Source organism: Mauremys mutica, chromosome 17 (assembly GCF_020497125.1).
Source record: "Mauremys mutica isolate MM-2020 ecotype Southern chromosome 17, ASM2049712v1, whole genome shotgun sequence".
Taxonomy (NCBI): domain Eukaryota; kingdom Metazoa; phylum Chordata; order Testudines; family Geoemydidae; genus Mauremys; species Mauremys mutica.
The window spans coordinates 19,772,069-19,791,461 of NC_059088.1; the positions used below are offsets into that span (position 1 = coordinate 19,772,069).

Genomic DNA, 19,393 nt, shown 5'->3' on the forward strand with positions numbered 1-19,393 from the left:
CGTGACCAACACATGGCCAGGAGCAAGGGTCAGAGTGAGTGAGCCCAGGAGCATTGCAGGTGTGTGTCTGTGTCAGGGTGTGTGTCTGTGGGTGGGTGTTAATGGCAGGGTGTGTGTGTGTCAGGGTGGGTGGGTGTGCTAGTGGCAAGATGTGTGTCTGTGTGTGTGATAGTTACAGGGTGTATATGTGATAGTGGTAGGGTGTGTGGGTGTGTGTTAATGGCAGGGTATGTGTGTGTTAGTGGCAGTCTGTGAGTGGGTGGGTGTTAATTGCAGGGTGTGTGTGTGTGTTAGTGGCAGGCTGTGTCTGTGTATGTCAGGGTGGGTCTGTGGGAGGGTGTTAATTGCAGGGTGTGTGTGTGTGTTACTGGCAGGCTGTGTCTGTGGGTTAATGGCAGGGTTTGTGTGTGTGTGTCAGTATCTCTGTGTGTCACTTAGAGCTGGGTGAATTTTTTCAGCTGACTAGTTGACCTGAGTCTATCTGGTAATTCACCGTGACCTCACCAACCAGTTCTGGCTAAAATACTTGGTTGGCCGGGGGGGGGACATAGGGGCCAGTTACACACCAGGGTGGAACCTCCCTTACAGCCAGCAGTTAGTGCACTTACCTGGGGTGGAGGGAGCCGGGTTCAATCCCCCTGCCTGGTGGGGAAAAGGGCTTTGGGTTTCACCCCTCCCAGGTGAGGGCTCCCCTTGCCACTCTGCATAAATCAGAAAGAGTCCTTGGGCCAGGGACACTAGCCAGGTGGGGGGTTGTGTGTGCGCGGGTGGGCACAAGGAGACCAACGTTCATGTCCCTGCTCCAATGACTTTGTGTCGATGTGGCAGTGTGTGCTGCATGTCTGTGTCCATGCACAGTGTGTGTTGTGGGGTCAAGTCCAGTGTGTGTTGTGTGCAGTGTTGGGTGTCCATGTGCATGGTGTGTGACGCTGCTGTTTGCTGGGCCTGTCCCGTGGGTACTGGTATGTCACCAGTGAGTACTGGCCATGGGGAGCACCAGCCTTCCTGGCAGCTGCCTCCCCCATGGACGTGGCCATGTCCCTGCCAGCCCGTAGGCGCTGGGACAAGAGGCCTGGCGCCTTCTCCCCTGGGCTGAAGCCTCGTGCAGATGCTCCCTCCCCCTGTGCACGTGCTGCTGCCTTAGAGTGGGGCTGAGCAGCGGGCACTGCCCGCAGCTGCAAGCTGGGGCCTCCCTATTGGTTCCCATGGTCTCTGGAGCTCAGCGGCGGCTCCAAGCGTGTGCCTGGGGCGGCAAGCGGCAGGGGGCGCCCTGCCGGTCCCTGCGAGGGCAGCAGTCAGGCAGCCTTCGGCGACACGCCTGCAGGAGGTCCACTGGTCCCGCGGATTCGGTGGCAATTCGGCGGCGGGTATGCCGAAGCCGCAGGACCGGTGGACCTCCCGCAGGCAAGCCGCCGAATCCGCGGGACCGAAGGCTGCCTGACTGCCGTGCTTGGGGCGGCAGAAAAGCTAGAGCCGCCCCTGCTGGAGCTGGGCAAATCCCAGGGGATGCCCTGCAGGCACTGGGGGAACGTGTTCAGCTCCCGCTCGCTCGTCACCAGTTGTGGCTCCAAACAGCCAACTTCTGGGCTGAGATCAGCTGGGGCCCGAGGGGGCAGAGGCTCTGCCAACCCCACAGAGGCCTAGCAGTGAGGTCCCAGCCCTAGTGCCTGCTGCACCCAGGTGCCACAGGGAGCCAGGCCCTACGGCTACACGCAGACATGAGAGCAGAGCAGAGCTCTGCCCCTGCAGGTCACAGGAGCTGCCACGAGGGGCAGAGGCTGGAGCTTAATCCTCCTTTGCAGGGCAACGACCCCGGAGCAAACACTGCAGCAGGGATGCCTGGTCTGGGACACTCCAGGGCCAGAACTGTGCAGCAGCCGCAGGGCACACAAAGTGGGGGTGTTTGACTGGGGCTAAAGATGGAAACAAGAGAGCCAACCCGCTCCCTCCTCCCAAAGCAACCTGCCTCTTGTGGGTGGAGGGGCTGGTTTGGGGGGAGGGGAGAGGAAGGTGGGGAGAAGGGGGGGGGCTGGTCCCTGGGGAGGGAAATTGGGATTACGAGAAGTACCGCTAAAATGAGCAGTGGTGAGAGAGTTAGCAGCGCTGCTGGCATTTGAGCAGACATCATTAGGTTTCAGAGTTAATGCCTCTTCACCATGAATAGGGCGGGTCACACCGTCCCCAGCACTCTGCATTCAGGCTCCCCTAGGAGCCAGGCAGCCATTACCCTCGCGGCACATTTCCAAAGGTTTCTGTGTAACCAGGGCTAAAACCAGTTTTATATTAAAGCCAAGATTCTGGAGGCCGATTCTGGGCCTAGAGGTGGGGAAGCTATCGGGGAGAAGGTAGCAGCTTCTGGGGTGAGGGGTGGATTCTGGGGGAGGGGAGCAGATTCTGAGGCAAGGGGTGGAAGCAGCTTCTGGGGCAAGGGGTGGATTCTGGGGGAGAAGCAGTTTCTGGTGTGAGGGGTGGATTCCGGGGGGGGGGGGTGGAGCAGCTTCTGGGGTGGGGGGTGGATTTGGGGGGGAAGCAGATTCTGGAGGTGGAAGCAGATTCTGGGGGTGAGGGGTGGATTCCAGGGGGGAGCAGATTCTGGGGGTGAGGGGTGGATTCCAGGGGGGAGCAGATTCTGGGGCAAGGGGTGGATTCTGGGGGGTGAAAAGCAGATTCTGGGGTAAAGGGTGGATTCCAGGGGGGAGCAGATTCCAGGGCAAGGGGTGGATTCTGGGGGGTGAAAAGCAGATTCTGGGGTGAAGGGTGGATTCCAGGGGGGAGCAGATTCCAGGGCAAGGGGTGGATTCTGGGGGGTGAAAAGCAGATTCTGGGGTGAAGGGTGGATTCCAGGGGGGAGCAGATTCCAGGGCAAGGGGTGGATTCTGGGGGGTGAAAAGCAGATTCTGGGGTGAAGGGTGGATTCCAGGGGGGAGCAGATTCTGGATTCTGTAGCTGCAGTTCGCCTGGCGTCTTGGCGATGGCTCTACGGTGGAGCCAGGGGGATGTGAAGTGACACCGGGAACAACTCCTATGGGGAAGAATATCAAATTCATTGAAATGCGTGAGAGCTGCTGGGAGCTGAGGGGAAACCTGCCCTCTGGGCCCATGGGGAACCTCACGGACATGCACAACCCTGAAGCCACAGTTGCCCAGGCAGAGTCTATGCCCATCTCATCGCCCTGCCCCTGGCCAGGGCCCTGCAGCGTCTCTCCCCAGCACTGCCAGACGCTGTGATGCCACCACAAGGCTCCAGGCACATCCCCGCCCCCGCTACTTGGCCCCTGTCCCACCCAGCTGGTGAGGTGTCCAAGGAGCACAGCTCTGCCAGTACCCAGGGCCCTCAGGGAAGTGGGGCCAAGCCACACGCCAAGGGATTTATGCCCCAAACCCCGCTCGGCTGCCCCCTAACCCTGGTGGCGCTGCTGGGACACAAAGCCAGCAACACGCAGCACCTCACTTCTGCTGAAGCCCTGCTGGACTCACAAACTAGGCACTCCCCTGCCCGGCCCCCGGCAGAGCACAATCAGGGCCTAGACCCACATCCCGGGTGAGTGCCCTGAGCACCGGCCTCATGCTCTCCCGGCCCCAAGAGTTAATTATTGACACCCCGTGGAACAGCTCCAAAGAGCTGGCGCGAGCCCTGGCCCAGGATCCGCTGCAGCCTGAGGGTTTGGGCACTCACCAGGGAGGGGGGAGACCTGCTTTCACCTCCCTGCTCTGAATCAGGTTGAGTGGGGATTTGCCCTTATTAGCAAAGGCCTCAGACCTCAGGGGAAACTGTCTGCCACGTGCCCTGCCTGCCACATGCTAATTGAACGAGCGTGAGTCCATAAACTGCAGCCTACAGTCAGCACCCAGCCTCCCCGGGGCAGGGCTGGAGCTGCACTTGTGGGTAGGGTGCTGTTGGGGCAGGTGAGTGCTGGTGGGGGGCAGGATGTCCAGGACAGCGCTCTGGGGCTGGCCGGCTGCAGGAGCCTGGGGCAATCCTATCCCTTCCTCTCTGTGCTACAACCATCCTGAAAGCAGAGGGGCGGGGCCAGGAGCAGGTGCATGGAGCTTGGCCCCTCCCCTCTACTTTTGGTGGTGGTGGGGGGCACAGGGTGCTGCTCCAGGGGCAGAGACCAGCTGTCCATCAGCACCTGGAGCAGCTCTGCTTAGCCAGGGCCAAATAGCAGGAGCCTCCCCAAGCTGCCAGTGCTGCATTGGGCACATACATCCAAGTCCTGCCCTCAGCTGTGCTGCTGAGCTGTAACCCACGGGCAGAATGCGTGTGTGAACCTGCACCTGCACCTCCCTCCACAGGCTGCTGCATGTAGGGGATAACAACCTACTTATGCTGCCAGCAACTGCTTTAGAAGATGACAGAACAAGGAGTAATGGTCTCAAGTTGCAGAGGGGGAGGTTTAGGTTGGATATTAGGAAAAACTTTTTCACTAGTAGGGTGGTGAAGAACTGGAATGGGTTACCTAGGGAGATGGTGGAATCTCCTTCCTTAGAGGTTTTTAAGGTCAGGCTTGACAAAGCCCTGGCTGGGATGATTTAGTTGGGTTTGGGCCTGCTTTGAGCAGGGGGTTGGACTAGATACCTCCTGGGGTCCCTTCCAACCCTGAGATTCTATGATTTAGGGGCAGAGGGCCAGGCCTTGGGTCTGCAGCTCCTGAGAGCCACACAGGAAAATTCAGTACATGACCTTGTCATTAATGAAGCAGCATGCGGGAGCCTGTGTGCGCAAGCCTGGGGCAGGGGGACACCTCACTGCATCAGCCCCCCATGGGCCAGCACTTCCACTGCTACCTTCCAGACCCAGCCACATTGGTGCTGATAGGGCCTGATGCTGCATTGCAGAGCCTGTCCTCTGCAGCTCCCCAGTGCAAATCCAGCCCAGCGCAGCAGGGATCAAAGCTGCTTCTCTCCCATGGCTGGCTGGTGGCCACAATATGCGATGAGTTTGGTGGGTCTCAGCTCCAGCCCCCCACCTCACTGCTGGCCAGGCTCAGTGCAGAGGCCAAGAGCTGCCCAGGCCATGGAGACCTGTCCCCATCCTGGCTGTGCCATGGGGGGCAGGGCCACATGGGTATCAGGGGGATGGCCCTGCAGATCCACCAAGGGCCCCACTTTGCAGGGTTTCAAGCCCAGTCCTCCCCAGCCCTGCATCTACCTACTGGTTTCAAGCTGAAATATATTTCATGCAAATTATCAGTGACTATGCAGATTCGCTCACTGGAAATTTGCAATGAGCATCCCTGCTGGGGTCAGACAAAACTAGATAGGCCCTGAGCCCCTCATCTCTGGCCCTCAGCTGGAGCCCTCACACCCCTGCACCCCAACCCTCTGCTCCCTGAGCCCCCTTCCCCCCCATGAATTTTGTTACGTACACCAATATGGAGGTGATGTGTGACACAGCCGGCCCCAAGGCCCCTGGGACTGTCAGAGAGGGGGCAGCAGGACAGGCTGAGGGGACCTGGCCCAGCTGCAGGGGAAGGGCCAGAAGGGGAAGGTCATTTCCATCCTGCACGAGAGCTTCACTGTGCTCCCCCCCAGCAAGGAGGCTGCACTCTCCTGGCCCAGAAGCCCAGCAGCATTTTGGGGACTAGCTGCAGGTGCGAGGGTTAGGCCAGAGGTGCAGGATGTGTGAGGCCATAAACCACCAGGGGCTGAACCGGGGGCAAATGGCTCCTTACACAGGATAGTTGACGGGGCCTCTCCAACCCGGACCCTGTGAGATCAGCCAAGGATCCAAGCGCTCGGCCCCACAGGCAGCACCCCCAGCTTGGGGGGCAGGGAGCAAACCTGCAGTACGGGGGGCGGGGGGGGGGCGTGAGAATCAGAGTCTCTGCTCCAGGCTGGGAGGAAACGTACAACCCCCCTGTTCTATGAGTGGGTTAGTGGTGCTGGGCTCCAGTGCACCTGTTCTCCTGGCTCCATGGGGTGGGCTGTGCCAGGGGAGGGGGGGTGGCGCCCCCAGCTGGATGAGGCTGGAAGGAACAGAAATCGAATGAGTGGGAGAGAGGACAGGGTGGCGGCCAGGCTGGGTTTTATGTGAAGCCCAACAGGAGTGCCCAGCGTGCTGGAGAAAGACGCCCCCTTGCACACGTGGCTCCTCCCGCCCATGGGGGAGGGGAGGGCAGGGGGGGTTAAGGTTAACATGGGCATGTGTGGACAGAGGGGATGTTCTAGGCCCAAGGGGGGGGAAATGTGAGCTGTGGGGGGAGCTCCTGCACTGTGCCCAGCCCCCCAGGCATCCCAAGCACATCACCCCCCACTCATGTCCCTGCCCATCCTCCCTGGCCCTGCCAGCTCTCTGGGAAATCACCACGCCTCCTTAGGATCCTGCCCTTCCAGCGAGGAGCACGGTGCAGCCCCAACCGAGATGCCTTGCATGGGCTGGAGCCAACGTGGCGTAGTGCTGCTGCCCTCTAGGGGGAGGCTCAGTGCATCCAGCTGTGTATCCAAGGCCCCATACTGCTCACAGCTCAGGGGGAGTCCCCCTCACTTTTAAAGGTGCTTCATGCAATAACGCCCTGAGCAATGGGGCAGACCTGGGCATGGAGAGGGTCTCACCCCATCTATACTTTTCTCACTGAACCTCTCCCAACCTGCAGCAAGGGCTCCTCCGGAAGCAGAGAGCTCCCAGCCCAGCCCTAAACAGCCCTACAGAACTAGCTTGGGGAGCGAGATCCCAGGGAGTATCCAGCCCAGCCAAGCCCCAGCAGAAGCCGGGGGACAGAGTAGGGACAGCAGGATGGAGCAGCTGGGGGTGATGGGGACCGAGTACTATCCCCCAGCCACTGACTCCAGCCACCCCTCAACTCAAACACTTTAATCAGGTTCCAAGCCATCGTACACGGAGTGAGAACATCAGACAAAGGGGCGGCCCCCCGAACTCCCCCACAGTACAGGGCCCCCCCTGCCCAGGGCACAGAGCAGGAGGAGATGCAGCACCTCCACCACGCAGCCCCGGGGGGGACTCGGCCAGCTGCCCAGGGGAGGGGAGGGAGATGCCCATGTGACGTCCCCTCCCCAGCTCAGCCGCCTGCAGAGAAGGGCTTGGTGGGGGGAGGGGAAGAGGTGCCCCCCAGGGCACCAGGTATCAGATGCCCTCTGAACACAAGAGCAGCCACTCAGGGCAGGCTGAGCTGCAGGCCGGCCCCAGCAGGGCACTGGCTCCATGGCACAAAGGCTCCCTGAGGCAGGAAGGCGGCGGGCAGGCCCCCGCCCCACGCACACGGCTGGGATCCTGCTCCCGCCCGAGCAAACCAGTCAGAATCCACTTGGCGCCAGGCTCTGCCCTGCCCCCACCGGCTGAGGCGAGAGCAGGGAGCCCCGCGAGGGCACTGCCCCCTCAGCCCACGATGATGCTGAAGCCGCAGTGGAAACGGTTCTTCCAGTGGTTGAGGAAGGCGCCCAGGGCCAGGGTGACGGGCAGAGGCGGCAGCTTCTTCTCCAGGACGCCCCCCACGCACCAGTTACTGTCCAGGAGACCTGCAGGGGAAGGGACAGGAGCCACTGGGCAGCTGGACGCATCCCCACCCCCAGCAGCCAAGAGAGAGACCATGCCCCGGAGCCCAGCCCCCACAGCTCAGACCCCCCTGCCCCCCATTCCCACCTGGAGAAACCTCGTCTGGGTCCCACACTTATCCTGCTCCACCCCAAAGCCCAGCACAGGGCTGCTCCTGGCCCCGCTCCCTGGGGCTCCGGCCAGCTGCCATGGACTCGTAGGCCCCCTCAGTGCTCAACAATCACAGCATGTCCCGCCCTGGGCAGTGGAGCCTGCTGGGAGCCCCAACAACGCAGCGGGTGCCTTGGGGCCATGAGCAGACCCCCAGCATGACGTCTGCCTGAGCCTCGGGAACCAGGGCGCCGGCTTCTCCTCCCTGATCCCAGCTCCTCTGGGGCCGTTGCTGAATCAGGGGGGCCAAGGGCTGGGAACCCCAGGCCAGAGGAGCTGCCGATGGAGCAGGAGGCGCCGGCCAGAGTGCAGAGAGCTGGGCTGGGGAGGGGGGAGCAGCCAGGCAGCCCTGAGCGCACTCGGGGCACACAGACGGGGAGCTCTCCCGGGGCGAGGCTGAATGTCAATCAGCTGCTGCCCCCTGGCAGTCTCCGGGCCAAGTCACAGGGCAGCTGGCTGCAGTCTCCACCCCTTGTGCTCCCAGCACTCACTGCAGTTGGGGGTTGGCCCCACACAGCCAGATCTGTGCTCCGCTCCTGCAGGAGAAAACCCTGCCTCAGGCATCCTTGGGGAGAGAGCAGCGCTGGCTTGGGAACACGGCCTTTCCCCTCTAGGGGGCGCCAGCTCCAAGCCAGCCCAAGGGCAAAGGGATTGACATGGGGCATATGGGGCCTTTCTCCTCTAGGGGGCGCTGGCTCTGATCTGGCCCCAGGGAAAGGGAAGTGACTGGTGACAGGCTTTTCCCCTCTGGGGGCGCTGGCTCTGATCTGGCCCAAGGGCAAAGGAACTGAAAGCAGGAGTGCTTACTGGCTCAGAGGGAGATGGGATATGGGGCTTTTCCCCTCTAGGGGATGCTGGCTCTGGTGCAGCTCTGGGGGTGGGGGACTGGCTGGCTTGGTGTGGGGGATGGGAGATTTCACAAACCCTGGGCAGAAGTTTCTAGCCCTTTTCACTAATACTACAGCCTTACGCACAATGAACAGGCAGATGGGTCGCTACTGCCCCCTACTGGATGGGATCCGAACAGCTCTGCGGTGTGCAATAGGCCCTATACTGCTCACGAACAGGGAGATTCCCCTGTAGCTCAGCGACTCTAGGCCTGCGCTGTGGTAGCTGGGGGGGTCTGCTTCCATGCTTGATGGTGCTGGGAGCTGGACAGAGAAGCTGGGACGTTCCCACATGGCACAGAGGAGCGAAGGGAGAGCAGGTACAGGACAGGCTCCAGGCCCAGGCCAGCCCTCAGCAAGCGGGTGGAGGGGATCAGAGGCCAAAACACCTGAGCGGTGTTGGGAAGACCCCAGCTATGAACATCCTCAGTCCAAGTACCAGTCGGCTCCCACCAGGACCATGCAGCCATGTTGGGGGAGGCGTGATCTTGCACCTTCTGGCACTGTGAGCACAGGGAGTCTGTGGGTCCAATGGCCCTGGAGATGCCCTGCCCCCTGGGCGAGGCTGGCCCAGCCCTGGGCAGCCCCCTGCCTGAGTGGGGGCTGGCCCAGCTCCACACTCACCTCGGAAGACCATGTTGGCCTGGGGCAGGTTGAGCTGGTAGCCAAAGGCGAAGGTTGTGTCCTGCAGTCGGGTGTTGGCCTCCAACTCCACCCCGACCTGCACCTGCAGGGGAGGAAGCACAGGGTGAGGGGCGCCCCACGGCTGGCCTGGAGGATGGGGGCAGCCCCTGGGGGGGGCGGGCTCACCTGCTCATTGGCTCTGTGGTAGTAGCTGGCATGGGCCCCGCCATAACCAATGTTCAGCGTCGCCACCCACTTGAGAGCTGCAGAGATACAGAGGGACTGAAGCTGGCATGGGGGGCAGGGCTGGTGAGGGGCTGGGCACGGCCTTTAACTCACTCAGAAGCGTGCTGGGGCGGAAGCCTGGCCGAGAGGGGACAACCTGGGTAGGTGCTGTACAGGCTTCACCTGCGATGCCCCTCTGTGCTGACCCACAGCCCCTGCTATCCCAGCCAATGCTTCCCAGTCCCACCCCTGCCCCCCACGATGCCTCCCACCCCAGGGTCTCTAAAGCAGGGGTACCAGCTGTGCCATCCCGTGACACTTCTGTGCTCCAGGGCTGGGACATCCTCCCCCCCTTTCCCCAAGGCTCAGCTCTGGTGCAGGAAGGGTGGGAGCAGTGACCAAGCCAGGCTCGTACCCGTGTACTTCCCTGCCAGGGTGACGATGGCGCCCTCCTCGCCCGGGCGCCGGTGATACACCATCTCCCCGCCCAGCACCAGCCGCGAGGTCACGCTCTGCAGGAAGTGCGCCACCACAATGACTGCAGGGAGGGAGAGACCGTTAGCACTGGACCCCGCAACCACCAGCCAACGGGAAACTGAGGCACTGAGCAGGGAGGGGCCTGCCCAAGGTCACAGCGACTTGGTGCCAGAACCCAGGAGTCCTGACTCCCAGCCCTGCACACTAGCCAACGCTCCCCTCCCCATCTGACATGGGTGGGGGCTCACCAGCCCCGCCGCTAGCCCCAGAGCAGCATGGCCATGGGGCTGGGCACCAGGCTGTCCACACCTGGTAGGGGAGGAGGGGCTGCTCCGTGCCGAGCCCTGGGCTGCGGGTCTCGGGCAGGAAGGGGGTGGAAGGAGCCAGCGGCAGGAGAGTTTAGGACAGGAAGTGAGGCAGGACAACAGGGCCCACGGGCTGGGGCTCACCTGATTGGCTGAGCACATCGGGGTTGCCCAGCGTCAGTGTGGCCGTGTAATCATCGCCACGGAGCTCCCCGTCGAACTGCCACGTCACAAACCGGGCCTGTTGCGTCTGCAGGGAGCAGCGGGGGCTTAGCTGGGGGTGCGGCACCTCCTGCCCCACATTCCCCTGCCCTCCCCATTACCCCACTTCCCTACCCCATGCCCTGCCCCATCCCCGCCTCACCCTATCATAGCCCCACACTCTGCCCTGTCCCACATCTCACCCATTGACCCCATCTCATCACAGCCCCAGGCCTCGCCCCACAGCCCCACCATCATCCCTGCCCAATGCCCCAACCCCTCACAGCCCCTTGGCCCCACCCTGCCCCACACCTTGCCCCACGTCCTCATGAGGCCTCACCTGGGGAGCAGCCAGTAAATCTCACTTCTATCCACTCTCCTTCCCTCAGCAGCTGGGGCCGTGACCTGACTGTGTCCCCCGCCTCCAGCCCCTTGGAGGGCCCTTGCTAGGGCTCCAGGTACAGCTTGGCACACGGGAAAGGTCCCCACCCAACCCAGGGCAGCTCCCCCTGCCTCACTATGATCATGGGGGGCATTGCTGCTCCATCCAGCCTTCCCCGCCCCTACCCCTCAGCACTGGGGTGCTCTGCCCCCCCCACCGGTGCTGCACCCAGATTTCCCCCCCACTACTCCTGCATTTACAGCCTCCCCAGGGAGTTCCAATTAGCAGGGATTAAGCCCCGCACGACTGTTGCACACTGGGACACACCCAGCACCCAGGGGTACGTTGGGTAAACTCTGCTCAAGGAGGGAGGGGAAGCTGGGCACCAGAGGGGATCTGATCCCTTCCCAAGCACAATGCCCCCATGATGGGGGCAGGTGAGCAGGGTCTGGCTACAGCCACAGCTGGAGACACACAACCTGTGGCACCACGTAGGGGCTGTGAGGGGCCCAGACAGGCACTGGGAGAGAACACTCGGCCCCTCCCCTGCAGACTGCCGGGGGCAGTCCCCATACGTCCCCCAGGGGAAGGGGGCTGGGCCGTGTCATCGTCCCCACTACAGAGAGGGAAACTGAGGCACAGCAACCGCCAGGAAGTGTTAGAACAGGCAAGGGGAACCCAGAGTCCTGGTTCCCACCCCTGCTCTAGCCACTAGTCCATGCTGCCCTCATTGCTCCGGCGCTTCTGCATGGAGCTGAGAACCTGGAGCCCCTCCCCCAGCCTCAGCCCTCTCCATTCCAGCCAGGGCACCCGAGGCAGCGCAGGGCCTGGCTGGGCTCCAGCCCCCCATGGCTCTAGGGGGTCAGTGTGGCCAGATTAGCAGCTGGGAGAGCGCGGCAACTGCCAAGGTCCTAGAGCTTAACTCTCAGCGTCAGCACTTTGAACACACACACACACACAGCCAGCCTCTGCCACTCCGCCCCACGCCCTGCCCCTCCCCATCTCCACACACACACACACACACAGCCAGCCTCTGCCACTCCGCCCCACGCCCTGCCCCTCCCCATCTCCACACACACACACACACACACACACAGCCAGCCTCTGCCACTCCGCCCCACACCCTGCCCCTCCCCATCTCCACACACACACACACACACAGCCAGCCTCTGCCACTCCACCCCACGCCCTGCCCCTCCCCATCTCCACACACACACACACAGCCAGCCTCTGCCACTCCGCCCCACGCCCTGCCCCTCCCCATCTCCACACACACACACACACACAGCCAGCCTCTGCCACTCCGCCCCACGCCCTGCCCCTCCCCATCTCCACACACACACACACACACACACACAGCCAGCCTCTGCCTCTGCGCCCCACGCCCTGCCCCTCCCCATCTCCACACACACACACACACAGCCAGCCTCTGCCACTCCACCCCCCGCCCTGCCCCTCCCCATCTCCACACACACACACACACACACAGCCAGCCTCTGCCACTCCGCCCCACGCCCTGCCCCTCCCCATCTCCACACACACACACACACACAGCCAGCCTCTGCCACTCCGCCCCACGCCCTGCCCCTCCCCATCTCCACACACACACACACACACAGCCAGCCTCTGCCACTCTGCCCCTCCCCATCTCCACACACACACACACACAGCCAGCCTCTGCCACTCCGCCCCACGCCCTGCCCCTCCCCATCTCCACACACACACACACAGCCAGCCTCTGCCACTCCGCCCCACGCCCTGCCCCTCCCCATCTCCACACACACACACAGCCAGCCTCTGCCACTCCGCCGCACGCCCTGCCCCTCCCCATCTCCACACACACACACACACACAGCCAGCCTCTGCCACTCCGCCCCACGCCCTGCCCCTCCCCATCTCCACACACACACACACAGCCTCTGCCACTCCGCCCCACGCCCTGCCCCTCCCCATCTCCACACACACACACACACAGCCAGCCTCTGCCACTCCGCCCCACGCCCTGCCCCTCCCCATCTCCACACACACACACACACAGCCAGCCTCTGCCACTCTGCCCCGCCCCATCTCCACACACACACACACAGCCAGCCTCTGCCACTCCGCCCCACGCCCTGCCCCTCCCAACCTCCACACACACACACACAGCCAGCCTCTGCCACTCCGCCCCACGCCCTGCCCCTCCCCATCTCCACACACACACACACACACAGCCTCTGCCACTCTGCCCCACGCCCTGCTCCCCCCACCTCCACACACGCCCAGCCCCCCTCCGCCACACGCCCTGCTCCCCCCCACCTCCACACATGCCCAGCCCCCCTCCGCCACACACCCTGCTCCCCCCTCCTCCCCACACCCTGCTCCCCCCTCCTCCCCACAACCCCCCAGCCCCCCTCCTCCCCACACCCTGCTCCCCCCTCCTCCCCACAACCCCCCAGCCCCACCTCCTCCCCACACCCTGCTCCCCCCTCCTCCCCACAACCCCCGTCCCCCCTCTCCCCACACCCTGCTCCCCCCTCCTCCCCACAACCCCCGTCCCCCCTCTCCCCACACCCTGCTCCCCCCTCCTCCCCACAACCCCCGTCCCCCCTCTCCCCACACCCTGCTCCCCCTTCTCCTCCCCACACTCTGCTCCCCCCTCCTCCACACAACCCCCCAATCCGCCCTCCTCCCCACACCCTGCTCCCCCCACCTCCACAACCCCCAAGCTCCCTCACCTCACAGCCCCTGTGCCAGGCCCCCATTCCTCCACACATACCCGGCACCCCCCACTGCCATGCCATGCCCTCTCCCCCACACCATGCATTGCCCACCTCTCCTCCAACACACCCTGGCCCCCACTCCACCCACGCCACACCCTGCCTCCCCATGCCACACCCACATGCCCTTCCCCCTACACGCCCTGCCCCACACCCGTATTCCCCGCTACCCTGCAGGCCCAGGGCAGGGCCTCACCTGGAAGACGGCCTTGGTGCGGATCCGCTCTGCCACCAGGTGCAGCACCTGAGCGTTGAGGCTCCCGCAGCTGTCGATGTCCCCGACAAGCATGGGGAAGGTCTGCAGGGAGAAGGGGCATGGCGCTGGGATGGGCTATGCCGGGAGGCGCTGGGTCTCCTCGGGGGAGCCCCACACCAGCTGCACACACCCCAGGGATGGTGCAGTCAGCAGCCCCCCACCCCCAGGCTATGGCAGGGGAGCCACCTGCCTAGGGAGCCTTTCCTCCTGCCGTGCTCCCAGTCTGCTTGGGGGTGGGGTGCAGCAAGTCTGCAGGGTCTCCTCAGCCTGGCTTCTGGGAGCACTAGCTGTGCTGGGGGCCTCCACACCCCTCCCCACAGCTGGAGCTCTGCCCCCATCCCATGCCTCACACCCGCCTCCCTCGCCCTGTCTCCTGTGCACCCAGGCCCTAGCACCGACTGAGCACAGGCTGGGCTCTCCGGCTCCCCCTGGTGGCACCTTCCAAGCTAAGCGCTTCCAAAAGGAGAGAGCGGACGGGGGCTAAGCCCCAACACTTCAGCCTGACCCCCATTCCCACCCCTCCGTCCAACAGCCTCAGGAACACGCCCCACACGGACCGACACACAAACACACCCGGCCCAGGCCCAGCCTCCAAGCCAGAGCCCTGGCCCACACACACGGCCATGCCAATCCCATGCCGTGCCAGTGGGCTGCTGCCAGCCCTCAATGTTCAAATATCCTGAGTCAGGCTCCAAAGCACCCTGCGATGGCTTCAGAATGAGGGGAGCACTGGCTCCTTTCCCTCGCCTGAGGTGCTGCGGCCTTTGGGGTGCACTCAGGTTCTGGGCAGGAAGCTCATTCAGCACTGGGCCCTGGAGGCAGGTCGGCTGGGGGGCCCTGCAGCGTGACTGCAAGGAGCCCCCCGCCCCCCTGCAAGGAGGGGCACTCAGAGCCAGCTTGTGGCCACAGGCCCTCTCTGAAGGGGATGAGGGGAGCGCGCTGCTGCTGCCATGGGTCATAAGCCCCTCAGGCGCCTGCTTTGCCCAGCACTCCCTGTAAGAGCCTGGAAGATGGTGCCAGCTGGATGCCCACATGAGCAGGATCTGGGGATTCGAACCCAAACGGGGGGTGAGCGGCAGGGCTGGCTCCTTGAGGCTACTGGTGGCAGGTCACACATCCACCCGGCAGGCAGAGGAAATCTCCCACTGCAGCTCAGTCACTCACCTGCCAGGGAACGCAGCCTATGTGGGGATCCCATACATCCCTCAGCAGGGGACCCCTCCCAGTGCTGGGGCAGAAACACCAGGGTCCCAACCCTCACCCAGCTCCCTGTGAAGAGGCTGAGGCCTTGACCACCACTAGCATCTCTCCCAGCTCTGCTCCTCCCTAGCACCAGAGCGAGCCCCCAGCGTTCACGGACATGCTTCATACACCCTCTGCCTGCTCAGGGAGCTCCGGATCAAACTTGCTGCAGAGATGGGGGAAGGGATCCAAGTCAGTCAGAGGGGGAGGATAGAACCCAGGAGTCCTGGTCACAGCCCCCTGCTTTCATGGGGAGATTTTCTAGCATGCTCAGTTGGCACCAAGTACACTGGAGGATCCCCACCCCCCACTGAGAACAAGGGGAGCTGTGGGGTGCTGAGATCTGGGCGTCTCAGACCCCACTCCATCCTGGCGCTGGGAGCTGAGCTTGGACGTCTGGCTCCCAGCCCCTGCTTCAGCCCCCGGCACATTTGGATCCCAGCTCACCTCGGTGGGGCTAAGCTGCCGGTCTCCTACATAGGTGGTGTTGAAGTGGTAGCTGGACTGGCCGACTGTGCTCATGTGAATGGTGTGGGTGACCTGGGGAGGACACAAGGGGGTCAGGCTGTGCTGGGGTAGGATGCTGTGTGCAACCCTCAAGGGCTCCAGCTCTTTCCAGCCCAGCCAGCGTGGACAGTGCCACCTGATCACTGCCCCTCCCAGCCCAGCCGCGGCTCCCCTCCTCCAGGGCCTCCTCCATCTCTCTGAGGCTGCAGAGCCCAGAGAACACAGCCCCCCATCGGCGACCCAGTGTGAACCTGACTGGTTGCACTGCACACTGGGATGCGTAGTCTCCACAGGCCGCACCTCCAGAGCAGACATTAGGGTGTGCGTGTCCTTACACCGCTCAGAAGAGGGGTGGGGGAGGTGACAAAGCCCCGGCTCGTTGCGCCAACCCCTTGCCCAGATCCTGGCAGCATCTTCACCTCGACACCCCAGCCAATCCAGCCACCGGGCGGTGTTTCCCAAACAGCCTGTCGGTGGGTACCCAGCTGGTGGGTTTGAGCCCAGCTCCGAGAGGGAACATGCCCAGATCCCCCATCTCCATCCCTCCTGACTCTCCTGGCTGCCAGCCCCTGAAGAGTGGCCACGGCATGCACCGGAAGGGGCCCTCTAGCTCCACGGGGGAAGCAGGTGCTAAGCTAAGCCTGGAGGGTCCCGGGGGGAGGGAAAGCAGTTGGAGGCACAAGCTGCAACTGACCTGGAAATGGCTGCTCAGGGCCTTGTTGATGATCAATTTCACCCCTTCCATCTGCTGGGGGAAGACTTCTGCAAGGAGACGGAGCGGAGAGGGACTTAGACACACAGCGCTAGGGCCACGGAGCCAGAGACAGGCAGACGGCTCCTCTGTGCTTCAGGTCCCACAGCCAGGGCTGAGCTCAACAAGGATGAGTCGGAGGAATGGAAACTTGGTTTAGGGAGGATGGGGATGAAGACCCCGTTACTAGTCCAGGGCTCGGACCTCGGCTTCCCCAGCCATCTAACACAAGTTAACTCCCTCCCGTCTGCACACGGTCACTCATAGTGCTGCCAGTCACAGAACAGGACCCCAGAAACACAGGCGAGCCGAGTGCCACAGCACCCCTGCTATGGGAGGCTGGAGCAGCTGGGAGCTCCCCGCACAGCCAGCACCCCTGCCCTGGTCCCTGCAGCACCCCCTGCTGGCAGAAGAGCACACTCCAATCCCCTCAGTGTGCCTCTGTCCCAGGAGGGGTGGCCCAGACTCACCTTTGCATTTCCGGTGGAGCTCATCGAAGCTGCCTGGGTTGGTAAGCGGCTCCTCCCGGCGCAAAGGTCTGTGCAAGTCGAGCACTGGTGCCAGCACGTTCCCCATCACCCCGCAGGCCGTGCCGCCTGGCCCGGGGATGCAGGGGTGTAACCGCCCTCTAACCCACCCTCAAATCCCTGCCTCCAGTCCGAGGAGGAAAGACCTGGAGAGTTTGGGATCAGCAGGTGCCCGCGGGTTCCCCAGTCAGAGCACACCCAGCTGCCCCCTGCCCCGGGGACCCTACGCACATGACACCCAGCAGGGTCTGACGCCTGCACGGAGCTGGGCTGAGCTCGTGTCCCCACTCCCCAGCCCTTTGGGCCAGCACCCCGCAGCACAGCTGGGAGCCCGGGAGGGGGGCTGGCTGCCCACAGGAGCTGGGGTGCAGGGTGCCCTGACGGGGAGAGAGGGGGTAACTGCCCACAAGGCAAGGGGGAAGAGGGAACGGGGGGCCGGTTGTTGGGGGCACAGGCTGCCCTAGGTGGGGGATGGAGGGCTAGTGGGCAGGTGGCAGGATGGGGCAGTGGGGTTGGGGGGCTGGTGTAGAAGGAACTCCCCAGGCAGGAGTTGGGGGGCTGGATGCAGGGGGCTCCCTGGGCAGGGGTTGGGGGGGCTCCCCAGCTTGGGGGCTGCCCCACACGGTGCCTTTGGGCGCTGCCGCCCCCGGCCGCCCCACGCCCGGCGCTCACACGGCCCGGGCCCCGTGCTGGGCTCCGCTCACCCTGAGCTTGCTGGGCGCGGCCATCTTGCGCCCGGGCACCGCCCCCGCAGGAAGTGGCTTCACAGGAGCGGCCGCCGCCCCGGACGCCATGTTGGAAGCGGGCACCCCGCCCCCAAGGTGCCGTCGGGTCCCTGGGGGGCACAGGGTGAGCGGAGCAGCTGTTTGCCGGCTCACTTCTTTGTACCGCTTGTTCTCGTTAATTATCCCTCGTGTTGCCAAGCGGCCCTCACCCTGGTATCCCGGCCGCGCCCCGGCAATGCCTTGGGGTTTGCCCCCCTCTGCCCCATTGCTGTGCTTCAGCAGGCCCGGGCGGGCCACGGAGGGACCAGGTGCCAGAGTTGGGCTTGGGTGTGTTAGGCCTAAATAAAATGTAACCCAAAGCCAGTTGTGTCAACCTGAACAAAGTCAAGCTAACAGCCTAACAGAGGTTTATGGGTAATTCATAAGTGGAAAGTCCCAGGGAGTTGCAGGTCTGTCTCTCACAAAGTTAAGCAACCATGAGATAAGAAAGGGACTGTATTCCTAGCATGGTACCAAACATACTGAGGTAAAGAACAATTCGTTTAAAGAACTCATAAGAAGCCAAGATTCCAAACTTCCAGACTCCCTGTTTGTTCTATGTATATTCCTAACAATTACATTTTAGATTGATTAGTGATTGTTAAGGTATCATAAATCATGTAAAACATTTAATCTTGTAGAACATAAAAAAGAATGTATGGTAACAGTTTCTAGTTTCAAAAGAAGGGAGGTGGCTACTTAACTAGTTAATTGCAATTATGATGATGCGACGGAGCTGTCTATATAAACCTAGGTAATTTTGCAAAGAAGTTAGCTGGTTCTCTTTGGAGACGAGCTCGCTCTCTATTGTCGTGTGCACTCTTCAATAAAGAGCATTATATTTGAACTTTGCTGGTGTTGCCTGTCTCTCGTGGCCAGACAATGAACTTTGCCGTTTGGGGTACCAGAAGTCCCCAACAGGTGTCAGGGGCCCTTGTGGCACCTGTGACTCTGGACAGCTCCCGTTGCCCCTCTCTGCCTCAGTTTCCCCATGTGTACAATGGGGCAGTGATCCCGACCCCCTGGCTGTTGTGGGGCCGAGATCACTAGTGTCTGTGAAGCGCCTGATGGTCATTAGCCCTCCCCCACCATTTTTGGTTAAGGGGGGAGGGGCCCCTGGAGGCCTGCACAAACCCCAAACCAGGCAGCCTCACACACACTCTCTGTAGGACAGTTCCCTCTTCCGAACCATTGGCACTGTTGCTGTGCGCTGTTAGCCCCCCACCCCCAGGTGGCTGCATTTTCAGGGGGCTCAGTGATCCCTCTGTATCTGGTTTGATGACTGTGTCTGGCTAGGACCCCCCCAGGGACAGGGAGGTTCCTGCAGGAGGGTGGAGGCTCATCAGTGTGTATTAAAGCAGAACGTGAGCTCTCCTGGGTCTGGTCGGAGCAGGGCCTATGACAGGGCGATGGTTGTCCCTCACTCCCGATCCCTGGCTTCTCCCTGCCGGCGCTGGGGTCTGGGAGCCATGCTGAGCTCTTTCCACCTCCACCCTCCACCCATTGACAGGCTGCAGGACCCATGGGGGTGGGCCACAGACTTGTACCTCAGCAGGGACCATCGTGATCATCTAGTCTGATCTGCTGCACATTACAGGCCACAGAACCTCCTGCACCCACTCTTGTAATAGACCCCTAACCTTTGGCTGAGTTACTGACATCCTCAGGGCCAGCGCTTCCATTTAGGCGACTGGTCGCCTAGGGCGCCAGGATTTGGGGGGGCAGCAATTCGGCGGCGGGGGGTCCTTCTGCGCTCCGGGTCTTCGGTGGCAATTCTGCGGTGGGTCCTTCACTCGCTCCGGGACCTGCCGCCGAAGTGCCCC

The 19,393-nt window shown here is 62.7% G+C and overlaps 1 protein-coding gene across 1 annotated transcript; it reads right to left on the reverse strand.

The window, feature by feature from the left end:
• Positions 1–5,820: 5,820 nt before the first annotated feature.
• On the reverse strand, positions 5,821–17,562 carry TOMM40L (translocase of outer mitochondrial membrane 40 like). Its single transcript, XM_044991968.1, has 9 exons — positions 16,750–17,562; positions 16,223–16,290; positions 15,469–15,561; positions 13,720–13,821; positions 10,326–10,431; positions 9,815–9,937; positions 9,361–9,437; positions 9,175–9,277; positions 5,821–7,476 (listed from the first exon to the last, which is right to left on the reverse strand). The coding sequence occupies exons 1-9, from the start codon at positions 16,853–16,855 to the stop codon at positions 7,337–7,339; spliced, it is 918 nt and encodes a 305-aa protein (XP_044847903.1). The 5' UTR covers positions 16,856–17,562; the 3' UTR covers positions 5,821–7,336.
• Between the last annotated feature and the right edge of the window lie 1,831 nt (positions 17,563–19,393).